General features: G+C 41.0%; 4 protein-coding genes across 16 annotated transcripts in view; 1 reads left to right on the forward strand and 3 right to left on the reverse strand.

Annotated features, from left to right (window-relative positions):
- Flo2 (flotillin-2) overlaps positions 1–19242 on the forward strand; it is a 125443-nt gene that overhangs the window by 83557 nt on the left and 22644 nt on the right. The window lies entirely within an intron of this gene.
- Positions 629–3179, reverse strand: LOC108619302 (glucose dehydrogenase [FAD, quinone]). The gene is made up of 2 exons (XM_018015816.2): positions 2099–3179; positions 629–1670 (listed from the first exon to the last, which is right to left on the reverse strand). The coding sequence occupies exons 1-2, from the start codon at positions 3069–3071 to the stop codon at positions 769–771; spliced, it is 1875 nt and encodes a 624-aa protein (XP_017871305.1). The 5' UTR covers positions 3072–3179; the 3' UTR covers positions 629–768.
- On the reverse strand, positions 6311–15354 carry fiz (fezzik). 7 transcript variants are annotated; one of them, XR_016271225.1, is made up of 6 exons: positions 10387–10563; positions 10209–10285; positions 9300–9552; positions 7607–9243; positions 6705–6957; positions 6311–6648 (listed from the first exon to the last, which is right to left on the reverse strand). XR_016271225.1 is itself a non-coding variant. In XM_089475298.1 (4 exons), exons 1-2 carry the CDS (start codon positions 15253–15255, stop codon positions 11658–11660), a joined length of 1923 nt encoding a protein of 640 aa, XP_089331424.1. In that variant the 5' UTR covers positions 15256–15354; the 3' UTR covers positions 8845–9243; positions 9300–9552; positions 10859–11657. The 7 variants fall into 7 exon arrangements, 1 of the variants encoding a protein (XP_089331424.1); XR_016271221.1 differs by having other exon boundaries at positions 10346–10563; XR_016271222.1 differs by lacking the exon at positions 10209–10285 and having other exon boundaries at positions 10346–10561.
- LOC108619310 (uncharacterized) lies at positions 18398–19055 on the reverse strand. Its single transcript, XM_018015831.2, has 2 exons — positions 18800–19055; positions 18398–18718 (listed from the first exon to the last, which is right to left on the reverse strand). Exons 1-2 carry the CDS (start codon positions 19011–19013, stop codon positions 18603–18605), a joined length of 330 nt encoding a protein of 109 aa, XP_017871320.1. The 5' UTR covers positions 19014–19055; the 3' UTR covers positions 18398–18602.

Raw genomic sequence — 19242 nt, forward strand, 5'->3', positions numbered from 1 at the left:
TTCGATTTATAAAGAACGAGTTTTTGTGGCTTGGTCACAAAATCGGAAAGATTTTATACATCAAAGTAGGCGAAGTTATTGTTTTAGTTTTTCTCAATATTACTGATCCTGGGGAGGAATTCAACAAGGAATTTATTTCACATTTTGTTTCCTTTGCAGGTAACGCTGCATCGGTATTTTTTTGGTCTTGAGTCGCTACGTTGAGTTTTGTTGCTTTTGAGTAAAGATCATCACCTAGCGCATGATCTTTTGTTGATTGAACAAAGAATAATTTGCATCCAAAAAATTCGGTAATCGAATTCCATTTTATTTTCTTAACTGATTCATCAGTAAGCTTATATAATTTCCTAAGCAATTCAGATAATATTTAGCAAATGGTCGCTTTTGTGTTGTGATCCACCGAGTGCCTCCTTTAATTGCTAATGTCTCTTCGGCTTTGAGTTTTACAGCAACTGGAGATCAAGTATTTGGCTCTTGTTTTCTTAGTTATAATCGTATGGTTAGCTTTTATTACGGCCACAGAGCTTTGAAAGCTTGCAAGCTTAACGCAGCTCTAAACCAATTGTGGGCAATCACGTTTGAGAAGCACTGGACTGAATATACGGAATATAGTATGTATACAAGCAGCTAACATTTTTAAACGTGCTCGCTTTATTGACTAACTAACAAATACAAAAAAAAAAAAAGAGAAGGAAGATCATTCACACATAATCTCCTAAGTGGATGGAGTATGCATTGTGGCTCTCGTTTGTTCAGTTGTGATAGGACTTATAGCTCCGTGTGCTGGCTAGCACCCAGATAATCCTCTTTGATCATATCGGCACCCTTTTCACCAATCATAATGCAAGCCGCATTCGTGTTTGCTCCAACAATATCGGGCATAATGCTGGCATCGATCACCCGGAGTCCACGCGCACCATGCACGCGGAGGCGGGGATCGACCACGGCCGTGGGATCGCTGGCGGGTCCCATGCGGGCCGTACCGACTGGATGGTAGACAGTGGTGGTCATGTGGCGTATATAACAGCGCCAATACTCGTCCGACTGATATTCCAGGGCATTGCAGGCCTCCAAGTCGACCTTGTGCAGAGCTGCCTCACGCTCGCCGAAAGCTCGCGTCTCCGGCAGCCGCTTGTAGATGTTGAGGGCACGTATGTAGGTCTCCACATCGCGATCATCGGTCATGTAGCCCGGATCGATGAGGGGTGCGTCTAAGAAGTCGGCGCTCTGCAGCTCCAGTCGGCCAGCCGAGAAGGGCTTCAAGTGCAATAGGTAGGTGATATACGTATTTGACTTCTCGTTGGCGGACAGAATGCTCTTGGCCACACGATCATTGAATCCGGTGGCCTTCACATAGCCACGCAGCTCCGGACTCTGCATCAGACTGAAGAAATTGGTTGTCTGAATGTCCGGATTGGGACCATGCAAGGAGGTAGTATTGATGAAGCCCGTCAAGGCAGTTGCCTCGTGGTGCAACAGCTTGCTGTGGCGACCCATCAACAGGTTGTACATGGCATCCACCAGCTCCTCCTCAGTGGGCTTGCGGGCTGTCGACTTATCGATCTGGAAGATTACGGGCAAGCTGGCGTGATCCTTCAGGTTGCGGCCCACGGGCAGATCCAGTTTAACGGGCACGCCAACGCTTCTCAGGTGCTCGGCTGGGCCAATGCCTACGGCATGAAAAGGGGAACGATTTCAATAGTTAGATGGGTCGCACATAACAAATAAGATAAATGCTCTGGATGACATGACAATTAGTTCAACCAAAGTCACATTTGTAGATTAGATTTAATATTACTTTGTATACGGAGCAGACAGAAACTGAAGACCTTGGGCTGATGAGATTAACGTCTCTAAGTGGGAGATGCCATAAAACTGGTCATAGGCTGCTCCATAAAGCGAACAGTAGCAACATATGCAACTATCGGATAGCTTTATCTCGGCCATAAAAGCCTCAAACAATTCGTTTGTTTTCTATTTTTGCATAACTTTTGGCAATCTAATCAAATGTGGACAAAGATTAAAGGCCGACAAAGAGAGCAGCGACTCGTTTGACCTTGCTAGACCTTGGGACTCCAGTGAGACCCGCTGCACTTACCTGAGAGCATTAGAATCTGTGGAGTGCCAATGGCACCTGCCGAGAGGATAATCTCCTTGCTGGCACGCACTGTGTACTCCTTGTTGCCGCGATGAACGAAGGTGACGCTCTCCGCCCTCTGCTTGCTGTCCAGGTTAATGCGCTTCACGTGGGCGTGGCGCACAATGTGCAGATTGGGCGTGTCCTTGCGGAGGTGGGATCGGGCGGTGGTAATGCGACGTCCGCCGTCTTGAGTGCCCAGTATATCGATTTGACCGATAAACGAGCCCTCCGTAAAGTCCGGCGCACTGCCGTAGCCCATCTCCAGCATGCCCGCCCGGATGGTCGAGCGGAACTCATTGTCCGAGACGTAGTTATTAATGCCCATGGGTCCACCAACGCCATGATCGCCGGGCTTATAGTCGGGCCGTGTGGAGCGCAAGTCCTCCGCCTTACGGAAGTACTCGAGCACCGCGTCGTAGCCCCAGCCGGGATTGCCGCGCGCCTCCCAGTCATCAAAGTCGGTGCGTGTGCCGCGTGCATAGATCATCGCGTTCATTCCGTTCGTGCCGCCCAGCATCTTGCCTCGCGGCCAATGGCAGCTCTCGCCGAGCATGGCCATGCAGGCACGTCCGTTGGGCTGCGTATGGTACTGCCAGTCCCAGTCGGAGAACTGTGTGGCCATGTGCCAGGCGACGAATTCCGTTTCGATCGGCGGATCGCCGCCTGCCTCCAGCAGCAGGATCCGCCAATTCGCTTGCTCCGCTAGCCGGCCAGCCACGACGGCACCCGCACTGCCCGCACCCACCACAACGAAATCGTACGGCTCATCGAAGCCGCCCGCATTGTCCAGCCAATCGCCGCGATCGGGCGGCCACTGACTCTCGCCGCTCAGATCACAGTATTTCGCGATCAGCGTATGCAGCAGGAGCGACATTAGCGTATTCGCTGGACCCGCCGATCTAGCGGCGCACTCAGTGCTTAGGAATTCCATTTCTCTTCGATGATATAGAACTCTGAACGTATCGACTGGCGACCTGGCGCTCCGGTCACTGGCGCTATCCGTGCGCTACTGTTCACCGGACAGAGCCGGTCGCTCGCATTTGTACGGTCGCGCAGCGCCAAACATTCGAATGCCGCACGCGTCGCCGTAAATCACCTGCGCCATTTGCATTGCAAATAGACCACCGTACGTATGGGTATATGATGTGTGTGTGCGTGTGTATGCTCTGCCGGACGCGCCTTTATCACTGCCACAGAGATTAGATGTGACATTCAAGAGCAGGTGCAGCCAGAGCTGAGGCGAAGCCTAAACTACTAAGTGAACAGCGTTTGATAAGCCCCGCTGGCCCATTCAATTATCGGGCCCCCAAATCGTTTTTTATGATCGCACCTAACATGGCAATTCAGCCAGATCTCTCTCTCTCTCTCTCTCTATCACCCTCGTTCACTCTCTCACTCTTGGTCTCTCTGCCGTTGAAGATAAGCATTTGCTGCGCCTACAATGGTATCTGAGCGCTGTGCGCTGGGTGGGCGGGCCACGCTCATCGGGCTAGGCACTAGCAACATCTCAGCATTGCTAGTTGCAGGAATGGCTGCATACCTGGGCTCGGTCAACACGAACCGTTGGGCACTCTGCCAGCCGGTGCAATCTAATCCAGGGTGCGTCTGCCTCTCTCTCTCTTTCTCTCTCGCTCTCTTTCTAGCTCTTTTTATACCCTGAACCCATTTTCAATGGGAAATCAGGGTATAATGGTTTTGTTGAAATGTATGTAACAGGCAGAAGGAGGCGTGGCAGAGCCCATAAAGTATATATATTCTTGATCAGGGTGACGAGCTGAGTCGATTTGGCCCTATCCGTCTGTCTGTCCGTCCGTCTGTCCGTATGTATGAACGCGTCGATTTCAGAAGATATAAGAGCTAGAGACTTAAAATTTTTTTTTTAAATGTCCGTATTTACAGCGCGGATATCGAATTTAAAAATCGATAACTCATCCCGATCTTTTTTTATCTATAAAAAACCTTATCGAAAAGCAGCTATAAAATTATATCTTTTACACCTGTATTGCTAGAGTCTTCAAATTTTTAATGTATGCTTATATACAATTTATGCAATTTCGGTTTTTGTTAAAATTTACCCCCCACATCTATGTCCACCCCCTCACCCTCACTTTTGTAAAGGGCGTATTTCAAATACTAGGAACTTGTGCTTCGGCAAATACATGCATTTCTATGTTATATTCATAATATAAAAGTTTCATGAAGATAGTCCATCCACACAAGTTATTAAATAATAAACTTCCCATAGTAAGCCACCACTGCAGTGCTCGAAGGGTTCAGGGGATCTCGTAGTCGGGCAGTCTCGATTAGAGATTTCTTACTTGTTATATTTAAACAAATTACTGTCCCATGTAGTCGATGTTGTCAAGTCTAGATACACTGTAAAAAGCGGAAAATATTTATACTTATTTATAAACGTTGAACTGATAGTAAATTGATGGCATTCTTTATCTCGCTTTTTGACTCTTGAATAGTAAATGTGTTCGATATATTTGTTTACTACAAACTGCCAATAAAATTGGATTATTGGGATCGAAAATATGACATGATAAGCTATGTTGACTAGATTATTCCACAGTGATCTGCATAGCCGTTATATATGCATTCATATGTATATGCAAAGTACGTGTAAGAAATATTATTGTTGACTTGTTTTAGTAAAGAATATCAAATATTTTTTTTATTATACCCTGAACCCATTTTCAATGGGAAATCAGGGTATAATGGTTTTGTTGAAATGTATGTAACAGGGAGAAGGAGGCGTGGCAGACCCCACAAAGTATATATATTCTTGATCAGGGTGACGAGCTGAGTTGATTTGGCCCTGTCCGTCTGTCTGTCCGTCTGTCCGTCTGTCCGTCTGTCCGTATGTATGAACGCGTCGATTTCAGAAGATATAAGAGCTAGAGACTTCAAATTTTTTTTAAAATGTCCGTAATTACAGCGCGCATATCAAGTTTATCATTAAAATTCGATAACTCATTCCGATCTTTTTTTATCGATAAAAAACCTTATCGAAAACCAGTTATAAAATTATATCTTCTACACCTTTATTGCTAGAGTCTCCAAATTTTTAATGTATGCTTATATGCAATTTATACAATTTCGGTTTTTGTTAAAATTTACCCCCCACCCTTAAATTCACCCCCTCACCCTCACTTTTGTATTAAACAATTAAGTTCTCATAGTAAGCGCACACTGCAGCCCATGCGTGTTTATGCGTGGGTGCTTGTGTGTGTATGTGTTTGTGTATGTGTGTGTGTATGTGTTTGTGTATGTGTGTGTGTATGTGTATGTGTGTATGTGTATGTGTTTGTGTATGTGTGTGTGTATGTGTTTGTGTATGTGTGTGTGTATGTGTATGTGTGTGTTTGTGTATGTATGCGTGTGTGTGTGTGTGTATGTGTGTCTGTATGCGTGTGTGTATATGTATGCCTGTGTGTGTGTGCGTGTTTCTTGTGTAAGCTGAAAGACGCGAAAAATTATTGAAATATCTATTGCTCCAAGGGTTCAGGGGATCTCGTAGTCGAGCAGTCTCGACTAGAGCTTTCTTACTTGTTATTATTATTATTATTATGAGAATTTCGAAATGGGTTCAGGGGATAAAAACATTTAAACATTCTTAAAGCCAAATTTAACCAGCTACTTTTTATACCCTGAACCCATTTTCAAATCAGGATATAATCAGGGATATAATCAGGGTATAATGGTTTTGTTAAATGTATGAAACAGGCAGAAGGAGGCGTGGCAGACCCCATAAAGCATATATATTCTTGATCAGGGCGACGAGCTGAGTCGATTCAGCTCTGTCCGTCTTTCCGTCCGTCCGTCTGTCCGTCTTTCCGTATGTTTGAACGCGTCGATCTTAGAAAATATAAGAGCTAGAGACTTGAATTTTTTTTCCTAGGTCCGTGTATACCACGCGCATATCGAGTTTTGCTTTATTTTGTTAGTGATTAAAACCATTATCGAAAATCAGTTTTAAAATTATATCTCTCATCTTAAAAGCTAGAGACCCCAATTTTTATTTGTACCTTAACATGCATTTTATACAATTTCGTTTTTTGTCAAAATTTACCTCCCACCCCTAATTCACCCCCTCACCATCAAATTGATATATACGCAAACAATGTGAAGCTCTACAGCTGAATAACGAATTAAACATGTCATGGCTATTGGTTATCGTGCATTTAATAAACATGGATAAATGATAGCATGCATAATTGTAAACACAAGAACATGTGAATGTATAAATTTACAAAACAATGTATACCAGTGTTTCTAAATGAGCTGCAGCTACTAGTCTGTAATTTAGAATTGTGTCTTGTTCAAATGTTAATCGGCTTGAAATTTTCCACTGTTACTCCACTTCAACTACTCGGGGGCAAACACAAGGATAGGATATCCTCGGACCTTGCACCCCGTTCAAAAATGTTTCATTTTGATATTTCTATAGATTCGTTGAATCGATCCATTCATTATTTTGTGTCATGTTGTATATGCTGCAGACCCTGAAACAAACATAGTAAGTATTAGTTGGAATGGGAATTGTCAGAGGAATACTTACTGTCAGGGTCGATGTATTAATATGGAGGATATGGAAACATAAAATGAAAATAAATTAATGACAGCCTCCTTGCGGCAATAATCTAATATAGGAATTCCGATACACGAACTTTCAGAGCTTGCGATTCAAGTGTATGAGCAAACACAAGGATCTCGACATCCTTGGACCTTGCTCCAAAAACAAATTGACCTCTTTTTGTAAACGATGGTCCATAATTCCAGCGAATTTCTGTTATTCTTCTTTATCTAACGAGCTGCAAGAATAGAAAACACAAATCATGTAATTGGAATCTGCATTCATGTAAGAGGCGAAGCCAATTTGAGAATGTTAAACTGTGAAATAATTCGCACGAAGATTCAGGGACATGTGGTGACTGATTAAATTACCAAAGCATAACAACATTTGTGCTCATCCTTTAAACTTGAAGAAATTAAGAACACATATTTGTAGAATATTAAGCCAAAAGTTCGGCAGTTGAATTTAGCTCCGATTTTGATTATATTTCCGAATTTGGAATTTGGAAAAACTAAGAATTTTATTTCAGATGCGAGCACTTCGAAGCTCTACAACTGAATGACGAATTTACAATTTGTGCTTTACTGTCTAGACTCAAATTTAAGCATCGCCTACTTCGATAATTCGTAAAACGAGTGTGTGTCAAAAACTCGATGATTTGTATGCTGTATTGGGGATTTGTCATCACTACTCAACACTACTCAGCAGTCATATCTGTCCAACCCTGTTGAGCAACACTGCTTTAATAATTTACCCATGCTTGGAAAAAACCAGAAAACTAGTAACTGAACGTTTTATAAATTATGTACAGGTGATCTAGTGATTGGCCTTGGATAAAAACTGCGGAAAAAAAAAATAAATTTGTATTTCGATGAAATCTTTCTTACCCTTCAAGGCCCTTAAAGGGAAATGAACAACAAGAAAATTAGCAAACTTTCGTCGTTCGTCGTATAACATGTTATTACTGTTAGCCAACAACAATATAAAATTTAGAGTTTGTTTAGTTCTCTACAGGCACCCTCACCCATTGCTTGTTTTTAGCAACACTTTTTGAAATATATTTACTTTTTTATTTTAGACAAATGTAGCCAAAAGTCCGGCAGCTGTATTAAGCTTCGGGCTTTAAATTGTTTCTTAATTTGGAATTTGGAAAAACTGGGAATTTAATTTTAGATGCGAGCACTGCCAAGCTCTACAACTGAATGACGAATTTACAATTTGTGCTACACTGTCTAGACTCAAATTGAAGCATCGCCTACTTTTTACTTTTTAAGCTTTTCTTAACACTGCTTGGCGGCCATATTGCTATCTGAACAACACTGCACTAAAAGTTATCGGAAAAAATATCTCCGTACCCTTATAAAATTAAACGGACAAAAAAAATAAAGCAAGAAAGAGTAGTAGTCTCTAGTCGAGACTGCTCGAGTAGTAGTGTCTCCAAACTAATGCGTATTTCAAATAATAGCGACTTGTGCTTTGACACATACACTCATTTTAATGTTATGATCCCGATCTTCAAGTTTCATGGAGATAGTCCATCGATAAGAAAAGTTATTAAGCAATTAAGTTTCCATAGTAAGCCCACACTGCAGTCCATGCTTGTTTATGCGTGCTGCCTATGTGTGTCTGTGTGTCTGTGTGTGTTTCTTGTGTAAGCAGAAAGACGCGATGAATTATTGAAATATCAAATATTCGAAGGGTTCAGGGGATTTCGTAGTCGAGCAGTCTCGACTAGAGCTTTCTTACTTGTTTTTATTTTTTCAAATCTTGGCGAAAGGGACTTGGTATCCTATATCGGTAAATCTTAAATGCAAATACCCATTAAATCTTAAGTCTTTAGGTCTATAGTATTCAAATTACGCTTAAAAACAAAATCAATTTATAGGTTGTTGATAAAGGAGAAGGAGTTTATCGAAAAGTCTCTAGCCCTTATATCTTCTGAGATGTGGGTGTTCATGCGGACAGACGGACGAGCTGACGGATATGGCTATCTAGATGTCGCACTGATCAAGAATATACATACTTTCTGTGGTCTACCACGCCTCCCTTCTGGCTGTCACGTACATCTATACTTGACTGATTTCCCATTTTCGTAATGGGTTCAGGGGATAAAAACATTTATACATTCTTATAGCCAAATTTAACCAGCTAGTTTTTGTTTTATTTCTGCATAATTGTAAACATAATAAAACATATGCATGCATAATTGTAAACACAAGAACATATGAACGTATAAATACAAAACAATATACCAGCGTTTCTAAATAGGCTGCAGCTACTAGTCTGTAATTTAGAGTTGTGTCTTGTTCAAATGTTAATCGGCTTGGAAGTTTGCAAGTAGAAGGACCTAGTTTTGTTTGTTGTTCTTCATTGTTACTCCACTACTACTACTCGGGGGCAAACACAAGGATAGGATATCCTCGGACCATGCACCCCATTCAAAAATGTTTCATTTTGATATTTTTATAAATTCGTTGAATCGATCCATTCATTATTTTGTGTCATGTTGTATATGCTGCAGACCCTGAAACAAACATAGTAAGTATTAGTTGGAATCGGAATTGTCAGAGGAATACTTACTGTCAGGGTCGATGTATTAATATGGAGGATATGGAAACATAAAATGAAAATAAATTAATGACAGCCTCCTTGCGGCAATAATCTAATATAGGAATTCCGATACACGAACTTTCAGAGCTTGCGATTCAAGTGTATGAGCAAACACAAGGATCTCGACATCCTTGGACCTTGCTCCAAAAACAAATTGACCTCTTTTTGTAAACGATGGTCCATAATTCCAGCGAATTTCTGTTATTCTTCTTTATCTAACGAGCTGCAAGAATAGAAAACACAAATCATGTAATTGGAATCTGCATTCATGTAAGAGGCGAAGCCAATTTGACAATGTTAAACTGTGAAATAATTCGCACGAAGATTCAGGGACATGTGGTGACTGATTAAATTACCAAAGCATAACAATATTTGTGCTCATCCTTTAAACTTGAAGAACTTAAGAACACATATTTGTAGAATATTAAGCCAAAAGTTCGGCAGTTGAATTTAGCTCCGATTTTGATTATATTTCCGAATTTGGAATTTGGAAAAACTGAGAATTTTATTTCAGATGCGAGCACTTCGAAGCTCTACAACTGAATGACGAATTTACAATTTGTGCTTTATTGTCTAGACTCAAATTTAAACATCGCCTACTTCGATAATTCGTAAAACGAGTGTGTGTCAAAAACTCGATGATTTGTATGCTGCATTGGGGATTTGTCAACACTACTCAACACTAGTCAGCAGTCATATCTGTCCAACCCTGTTGAGCAACACTACTTTAATGATTTACCCATACTTGAAAAAAAATAAGGAAACAAGTCACAACGTTTTATAAATTATGTACAGGTGATCTATTAATTGGCCTTGGATAAGAACTGCGCAAAAAAAATAAAAATAAATAAATTTGTATTTCGATGAAATCTTTCTTACCCTTCAAGGCCCTTAAAGGGAAATGAACAATAAGAAAATTGGCAAACTGTCGTCGTTCGTCGTATAACATGTTATTACTGTTAGCCAACAACAATATAAAATTTAGAGTTTGTTTAGTTCTCTACAGGCACCCTCACCCATTGCTTGTTTTTAGCAACACTTTTTGAAATATATTTACTTTTTTATTTTAGACAAATGTAGCCAAAAGTCCGGCAGCTGTATTAAGCTTCGGTTTTTATTTTGTTTCTTAATTTGGAATTTGGAATTTGGAAAAACTGAGAATTTAATTTTAGATGCGAGCACTTCGAAGCTCTACAACTGAATGACGATTTCACAATTTGAGCTAGACTGTCCAGCCTCAAATTTAAGCATCGCCTACTTCGATAATTCGTAAAACGAGTGTGTGTCAAAAACTCGATGATTTGTATGCTGTATTGGGGATTTGTCAACACTACTCAACACTACTCAGCAGTCATATCTGTCCAACCCTGTTGAGCAACACTGCTTTAATAATTTACCCATGCTTGAAAAAAAAATAAGGAAACAAGTCACAACGTTTTATAAATTATGTACAGGTGATCTAGTGATTGGCCTTGGATAAAAACTGCGGAAAAAAAAAAAAATTTGTATTTCGATGAAATCTTTCTTACCCTTTAAGGCCCTTAAAGGGAAATGAACAACAAGAAAATTAGCAAACTTTCGTCGTTCGTCGTATAACATGTTATTACTGTTAGCCAACAACAATATAAAATTTAAAGTTTGCTTAGTTCTCTACAGGCACCCTCACCCATTGCTTGTTTTTAGCAACACTTTTTGAAATATATTTACTTTTTTATTTTAGACAAATGTAGCCAAAAGTCCGGCAGCTGTATTAAGCTTCGGTTTTTATTTTGTTTCTTAATTTGGAATTTGGAATTTGGAAAAACTGAGAATTTAATTTTAGATGCGAGCACTTCGAAGCTCTACAACTGAATGACGATTTCACAATTTGTGCTACACTGTCTAGACTCAAATTGAAGCATCGCCTACATTTTACTTTTTAAACTTTTCTCAACACTGCTTGGCGGCCATATTGCTATCGAGAGTCGAGACTGCTCGATTGTGAGATCCCCTAAACCATGCAAAGAGTTCATACTTTAATCATTCTTTTATACAATCACCTCCATGGCGCTGCGGTATCAGAAATTAAAATATATAGCGCAATGATGACTCCGTTTAGTTCAGGGGCGTGTGAGCTTTGACGGGAGAGGTGCAAATAATGCGTTCACTCAATTGAATGCTAAGTATGTAGATGGACAGAGCTGCTTGTCACTCCATCGTGAACTACTAATTACAATTGTTTCCCGTAGGAGTATATATAGATTTTATTTAAGTATGGTATAGACTTGAGTAAATTAGTTGCGGAAGCAGGTGAGCAGGTGAGCAGGTGGGCAGGTGAGCAGATGCAGGCTACATGTCCTCGTGCACATGTTTACGGGGCGGCTGCTCCGCCCAATCCTCAGCAATGATGTCCGCTGCCCGCTCTCCAATCATGAGCGTGGCCGCATTCGTGTTGGCGCTGACCACGGCGGGCATGATGCTCGCATCGGCCACGCGCAGATTGGAGATGCCTCGCAGCTGGAGGCGTGGATTCACACAGGCGGTGGGGTCGGAGGCGGGTCCCATCTTGACGGTGCTCGTCTGGTGGTAACAGGTGATGGTGAAGTACTTGGCATAGCACTTCCAGTAGGCATCGCTGCCGTACTCGCTGGACGCCTCGTCGCACTCCTCAATGGGGATGTGCACCAGCTGGGCGTGATGCTGCCTGTACGACTGCGTCTTGACCAGTGACTCCTGATACCGTATGCCGCGCAGCAGCGTCTCCACATCTACGGACTCTGCCAAGTAGTTGCTGAACAGCTGCGGCGGCTTCTTGTAGTCGGTGCTCTGCAGTCGTAATTTGCCCACGGCCTTGGGGTGTGAGAGCAGCACAAAGACGCAGAGCACATGGGAGTCCTTTAGCTGGCTCTGCAAGTGCTTTATGTAGCGCGTTTGCAGGGAGAGTCCTTTCAGGAAGATATCCAAGGAGTCGTGACGGCCACGTTGAAAGAACAGATGATGGAACTCCAAGTCCGGGTAGCGAGCATCGCTGCTGCTGTTCGAGTTGATGAAGCCTACCAACGAGGCGGTGCCATGGGTGGCCAGTGTCCCGGAGTGCTGCGTCAGATACTCATAGATGCTGTCCAGTATATCCTGCTTGGTGGCTGCCTGGGCCACACCAGCGTCCAGCTGGAAGAAGAGCGGCACAACCACATGATCCTGCAGATTGCTCCCCAGGCCAGGCAGATCCCGTACCACTGGCACTTGCAGTTGCTCCAGATGCTCACGGGGTCCGATGCCCGAGCGCATGAGCAGCGCCGGCGAGTCAATGGTACCCGCTGACAGTATTGCCTCCTTGCGCACACCTAGGCGGTAGGTGTGGTCGTCGTGCACAAAGCTGATGGCCTCAAGGCGCTCGCCGGCTCCATCGAAGTGCAGCTGGGTCACCTGGGCCCGCTTTACCACATGCAGATTCGGGCGCTTGGCGACCTTGGCCAAGTGCCCCTTGCCGGGACTCATGCGATGCCCTTGCCGCACAGTGCCCAGCACGTTGCTGTAGCCCACAAAGCTGCCTTCGGCAAACTTGGGCACAATGGGCACGCCCAGCTCTTTGGCGCCGTCGCGTATCATGTCCTGTATGTCCTCGTCCTGCAGCTCAAATGGACTCAGTGTCACGTAGCCCTGGGGATGAGTCGCATTGCCAACCGGACGTACGGAGCGCTCAAAGTACGGCAGCACCTCGTCATAGCTCCAGCCCTCGTTGCCCAGCTCCGCCCACTGGTCAAAGTCGCGTCGATTGCCCCGCAAGTAAAGCATTGCATTAGCCGCTCCCGTTCCGCCGAGCATCCGACCGCGGGGCCAATAGCACTGTCCATTCTGCTGCGCCTGGCATGCGGTCCCGGTGTTCTCCGTCTTGTAGTTCCACATGTAATCCGAGAACTCCATCCCAAAGAACAATCCAGGCACCTGTTTAGATAGACAAGAAGAGAGAGGAGAGTGGGAGAGGCACAGAGCGTGTTGCTTAACCTATTTCAGATATCGCTTTAAGTATATAGATTTGCAATTAGAAAATCGGGAATAGACCAAAACTGTTTCCAAAAATCGCTAGCTCAGCCCTTTTCACTGTAATCCCTTAGCTTCCTTTTATTATATGCATGGTTTTGTGCAGTGTCAGTCTTGCTGTCCGTCCGTCTGTCCGTCTGTCCGTATAAACGCAATTCGGCGCTATTAAAGCTAGAGACTTGTAATTTGAATATGCATTTTCCGATATGTTAAAAATCATATTAGTTAAAGAACTAGAAAGTTGAAAATTGAAATGGATACTCGCGTTGGCCACCCAAGATCTAAAAGCTATGCGTACATATCTCAATAAATATAGTCAATATTTTGCACTATCACATATTCAAAGGAAATCAATTATTGATATTATTATACATATTAATCCCAAAACAGAGGTTCTCAAACAATGCCTTTTAAATGATTTATTATTCATATTCTAAATAAAACTTATATGGATCTTTATAGATCTAAATGCAAAGGTCATTGATCATAAATCGTAGATCGTAGATCTCACATGCATACATTCTACATTCTAAATCGTAGATCTACTGTGAAGTTCTTCTTTAGTGCAGTCTACATTCTAAATCGGAGATCTACTGTGGAAGTCTTCTTTAGTGCCCTTTGCTTTATTTCACTTTTAATCAGGCCATCAGTTACAGCTGCATATCAAAATATTTACTCAAGCCCTATTTAATTATATGGACTTGTTTTTTTCTTTTTTTCTATCTCTTATCTGATTAATTTTCAACTTATCTAGAGTGTCCTTGTTTTCAGGCATTGGAAAACTACCAATTAAATGACTTGAATATATTTCTAGATAAGTGGAATAACCTATTATAATTTTATGTGCTTGTTATTAAGATAAGCAAATATATCAAATTGGAGTTTTCTATAAACGTTTGTTATATTTACGAATGCCTATATCGTTGGGCTGATAGCTGATTTCAATGTTAAGGGCTATCAAGGTTAAGATTACCCACAAATTCGACCTAATTATTTAGCGACTTAACGTCGCTTTATAATCAACGAATTATGAAGGCACGATCTATAGTACTTAATATAATAAAATATATATTATAATATATGTATATGGGTAATACTATTATTTCTATATTATATATTTTATGTATATTAACTTAAAAAAAAAAAAAAAAAATTATTATTTTATCTATATCAAAAATGTATTTTTCTACAACTTTAAAGCTTGAGAACTATATTTGCTCGATGTGTATATTTAAATTACTCCTGATCTTGGTCTGTTTCAGAAGATTTTTCTAGCTACTAAAATCTAGAAATAAACGAAAAGATATATGAGCTCAAGTATCATGTTTATATAGACATGACAAACACTCTAGAGTGAAGACGAAAATGTAAATGCAATAAATGCATTTAATATATGCAAAGTAAATGCCACCTCATGCCTATCCAATCGAATGGCATGCAAATATTGATACATTTGCGATCTATATACTAGAAAAATATACTGGAAATATTTGCATCTTAATAAATTAGCGATATTAAACAGACATCAAGTTTCAAGCGCAAATATTATTGCCAGTAAGTTTTCAGCTTTGGCACTCACCTCAGACTCGACGGGCGGATCACCACCCGCCTCTAGGACGAGCACACGCCAATTGGGATTCTCGCTGAGCCGGCTGGCGATCACGGAACCCGCAGTGCCGCCGCCAATGACAACGAAGTCGTAGGGCTCCGGGAAACCTCGATTTTCTGCTAACACCTGGCCATAATCCGGCGGCCAAAGGGTGGTGGGCGCGATATTGCACTGGGCGGTGAGCAGTGTCTGGATCAGCAATTGGACCATTCCCGTCCAGAGGCCAATGCCGGGCGGTGTGCACTGCGCATCGCCAGGACTAAAGCCGATGCTCTGGTTTACAGATGTTGCCAGCATTTTGCTTTTAACTCAATTGAGGCGACAGCGGCGTTTGTAAATAGCTTTTATAGGTGCGATAAGCTCAAAGTTGACTAACTGACTGACTTCGTTACGTCTAGGCAGTGATTGCAATGAGCTTTGTAAACAAAAGGCAGCCGAGCAACTGAGTCGCGTTAACAGACTGCGTCACGCCTGACAACTTGACAGTGCCCCGAATTAGTATTCGCCCAGCTACGCTTACAGCAAAATACATAGCTCAATCATCTGATTGACTGACTGCTGATTAATGCCAACTGCGTACCGTTAGATAAGTAAATGTAATCTGCTGCTAGTTGATGTAGTAAAGGTGTATGATTAGATAGATTATCATTCTCCAAGCATGGAAAAGTCGTGAAGAACGATTTACACATAATTGATTATGTTTTTGTTTTAAGTCTTATTGAACATGAATATTTATCGAATATTGGATAAACGAATAATTACCATTTGTTTGATTAACTTTTTTTTACACACAATATATATAATTTTCAGGCTAAAAGCAGTACCTATTCAATTTCTTCATTGCATAGCTCCATATATAGTGTGGGAATAAATGTGAGTTCGAAAAGAAGAAGAAGAATCAGAAACATGATTTATTTTATCTGGGCATATACATACATTGAAATATTTATTAATTTTTTTGCACTCGTATTTATCATATTTCTGAATTATATATCATAAGTATCATATAGTATATCTATTACATTTATAATGATTTAGAGTCATATGCATCATATACAGTCGAGTCTCGATAATTCGTACCCCGCTAAATCCAAAATCGCGATAAATCTAAAAAATTCTATCCCCTGGAAAGAAATTCGTTTTCAATAATTATCGATAATTTGAATTCCTGTATAAATCGAAAAAAAACGATCTTTTTGCCAGTTCAAATTACCGGGATTCTATTGTAGTATATTCCCTAGTGCAGACTTACGTCATTTATGTCACATATATATTGAATACGTTTATTAACTTATTCAATGATTCAGTGCGAGAGTACTCATATCAGAAATGCATTCCTGCCATTAAGTCTATTTGGAATTTTCATTTGTATATCTGTTTATGAAAATAAGAAACGTGAGTTTCAGTATTATGGAAAGTCAAACTAAAGTTTGTTGGACTTGAAGAAATAACATTTATTGTCTTAGTCTCTTACAAGTTTTTGCTGGGCCCCTTGGAAATAATTTCTTGAAAATCGGCAAATCGATATTGAAATCACTTAAATATACACTTTCAATATCTTTCATATTTATTAACAAGTCAGCCTAAATGGAGCTAAATGGAAACAGGCTTATAATGAGCTTAAACTTTGAATGAACCCGTTTAAGTAATTGTATTAATCGTGCACGTGCGTAAGTTTATATATACATAATGCTAAAGGTCTTTTGTACTTATGAAGTGCTTCTTATGATCTATAAATAAATCGTTAATCATTACATTGTAGAAACGAAGATTACATTTAAGTCAAAGCAAACAGGCATAAACAAAGATTTCCAGTTACATTCATGAGAAGCTAAAGATAATGATATATACATATATGTTTTTTAGATGATTATCATGAACATAATTGAATAATTGATTGAATTGATACTTGAATAACGAACTGATCTAAAGTAGAATTAAGGAAAGATATCAATATATCAATATATCTATATATTTTTCAACAAAAAATATGTTTATATCGGAATTTTGTTTGCCCAAATATCGAATATTTGTTCGATATTTTTGATATATTTGCATTTGTCACTCCTGTAATAAGTGAACCAATTGCGAATTTACAAAAATTATATATGGTAAAAACATATCATTCTGACTTGTATAATGGAAGGGGCAAATGTTATTTGTGCCTTAAAGTAATGAAAACAAGTGCTAACACATTAAATATGGCGTCGCATATGAAAAACAAGCACTATGATGCTTTTGAGTGCCGAATACTGGAGTTAAGCTTCCTCATTTAAATATAAAATACTCATTCTTATTTTTCTGGTTTTTTGGGATGGATTATAAATTTATTGTAGAAAAAAAGTTGTTTTTTTTTAATTGAAAAATATTGATATATCGATATTTTAGTTTATATATCGATATTTTAGTTGATATATCGATATTTTTAGTTGCATATCAAATATCATATTAATATTTTTCAAAACTTAAAATATAATCGATACGATATTTCAAAAATATTCGACAACCCTAGGCAGAGCCTAACCCTAACACTACTTCTGACCTGCACAGACGTGTCAAACGCCTGTCACGTGCGCTGCTTAATCTGCTCGATTTATATTCCTCGCATAAGGTGTCACTCGAGTGCTGAATGCTTATACTAAAAGGTATTATCGCCTAGCGGTAAATTGAACTGAACACGCTTAATCGCTCGGGTCTAATTGGTGTCCGCTCGCCAGCAGCTGTCACCCAGACCCCCGTCGGAGCCGGCCAATGTCGATCAAGGACAGGCGCTCTCTAAACGGCCAACATCCACGGCAATGACAAATGGCAAGTTTTTCATTAACTCGCTGGCCGATTAAAGTTTTTGTCTGATAATTGCTATAAACGGCGCCTGCCACAACCGCATTTTTGTGCAGCGCGTCAGCGTTGCGCATATGTGCATAAGCGAGGGTATCACGTGCGTGTAGATGCCCTCTGTCGATGGGGTAAGGTAACCAAAGAATCGGAAAGTCACTCTAATATGAGCTAATCTGCAAGATTAAGTATTATTATCAGATGATTTTCTGTTTACGCTGTATACCCTGTATTATTATTGACATGGAAAAGCTATCTGAATTTTAATGCAAACTCTTCTCGTCTAAACTCTTATATATAATACGAAATTATGACATATATATCTGTATATAGCAATGGGTATACTCTTCATCAAATTATAATGTAGGGTATCTTCTAGGTAATTCATTTTCAGTTTATCTTAACTATTTTCTGCTTCTGGGTTTATCTTTGCCCGTCTAGCTTGTTACCAAATAGTTTTCTTTTTGTATACCTCGAATACACCCCAATGTTTATAGACCCATAAAAGCTAAAGTATACTAGCTGGGTGATAATGAGCTATAACGTTTGGAATAACTGATAAAGTGAACTAGAAGAGTCAGAGCCCTGCTGAATTCAAAACAAGTTTTCTGCTCCCTATGCACACTTTTATTGCACCCTTTCTACAGCCTATACCTAATTACAGGGTATTCAAAAAAATTAAATTTATAAATATGTATATATACACATATGTATGTACATATACGTAACAAGAAAAGGATGTTGAATTAAATGTAAATGTAAACACAAATTGAGTATTTGATGGTAAGCTGGCGCCCTCTGTCGGCGGCTCACAGTCCACTGTTCATGGCGATGCGGATGAACTGAACGGGCGCGGGCGGCTCCACATTGGCGGCCGCAGCAATCCAATTGCTCACGGGCAGGAGGTTGAGGCCAGCGCTGAGATCTGCAAGGGAATCCGAGGTTATAACTGCCGTATGGCCAGCTGCCTCTGCTCCATGGGAGGTGGGCGGTGGGCGTAACTTACCCGAAGGATCACTGAGCGCGGGCGCTGTGGCTGTTGTCGCCTGCTCCGAGGCTGAGGCATCCAGCAGCAACTGTTGCTGCGGCAGGGCCGCAATGGCAGGCAGCACCAGCAGCAGGCCGCACAGCAGCAGCAGCAACTGCAGCTGGTGGTGTTGGTGGTGCTGATGGTGTTGGTGGTGCTGCTGCTGGTTCTGGAGCTGCTTGCTTCGCGTCATTTTGTTAGCAGCGGATGTCGTGAACTGACCCGTAAGAAAATCTCGGAAACCTTTTTGAAAACTTCAGCGCAGCGAGCGCTATACTCGTGTATGTGCGTCTGTGTGTGTGTGTGTGTGTGTGTGTCTGTGTCAAACTGGTATAACTTGTCGCGTTTGCCATTTGGTTCAGCGCCCGCTCATAAAATACGACAAATGCGCCAAAACAGCAACAGCTACAACACCAGCAACA

This window comes from Drosophila arizonae, chromosome X (assembly GCF_054131065.1).
Source record: "Drosophila arizonae isolate 15081-1271.41 chromosome X, UAZ_ARI_1.0, whole genome shotgun sequence".
Taxonomy (NCBI): domain Eukaryota; kingdom Metazoa; phylum Arthropoda; class Insecta; order Diptera; family Drosophilidae; genus Drosophila; species Drosophila arizonae.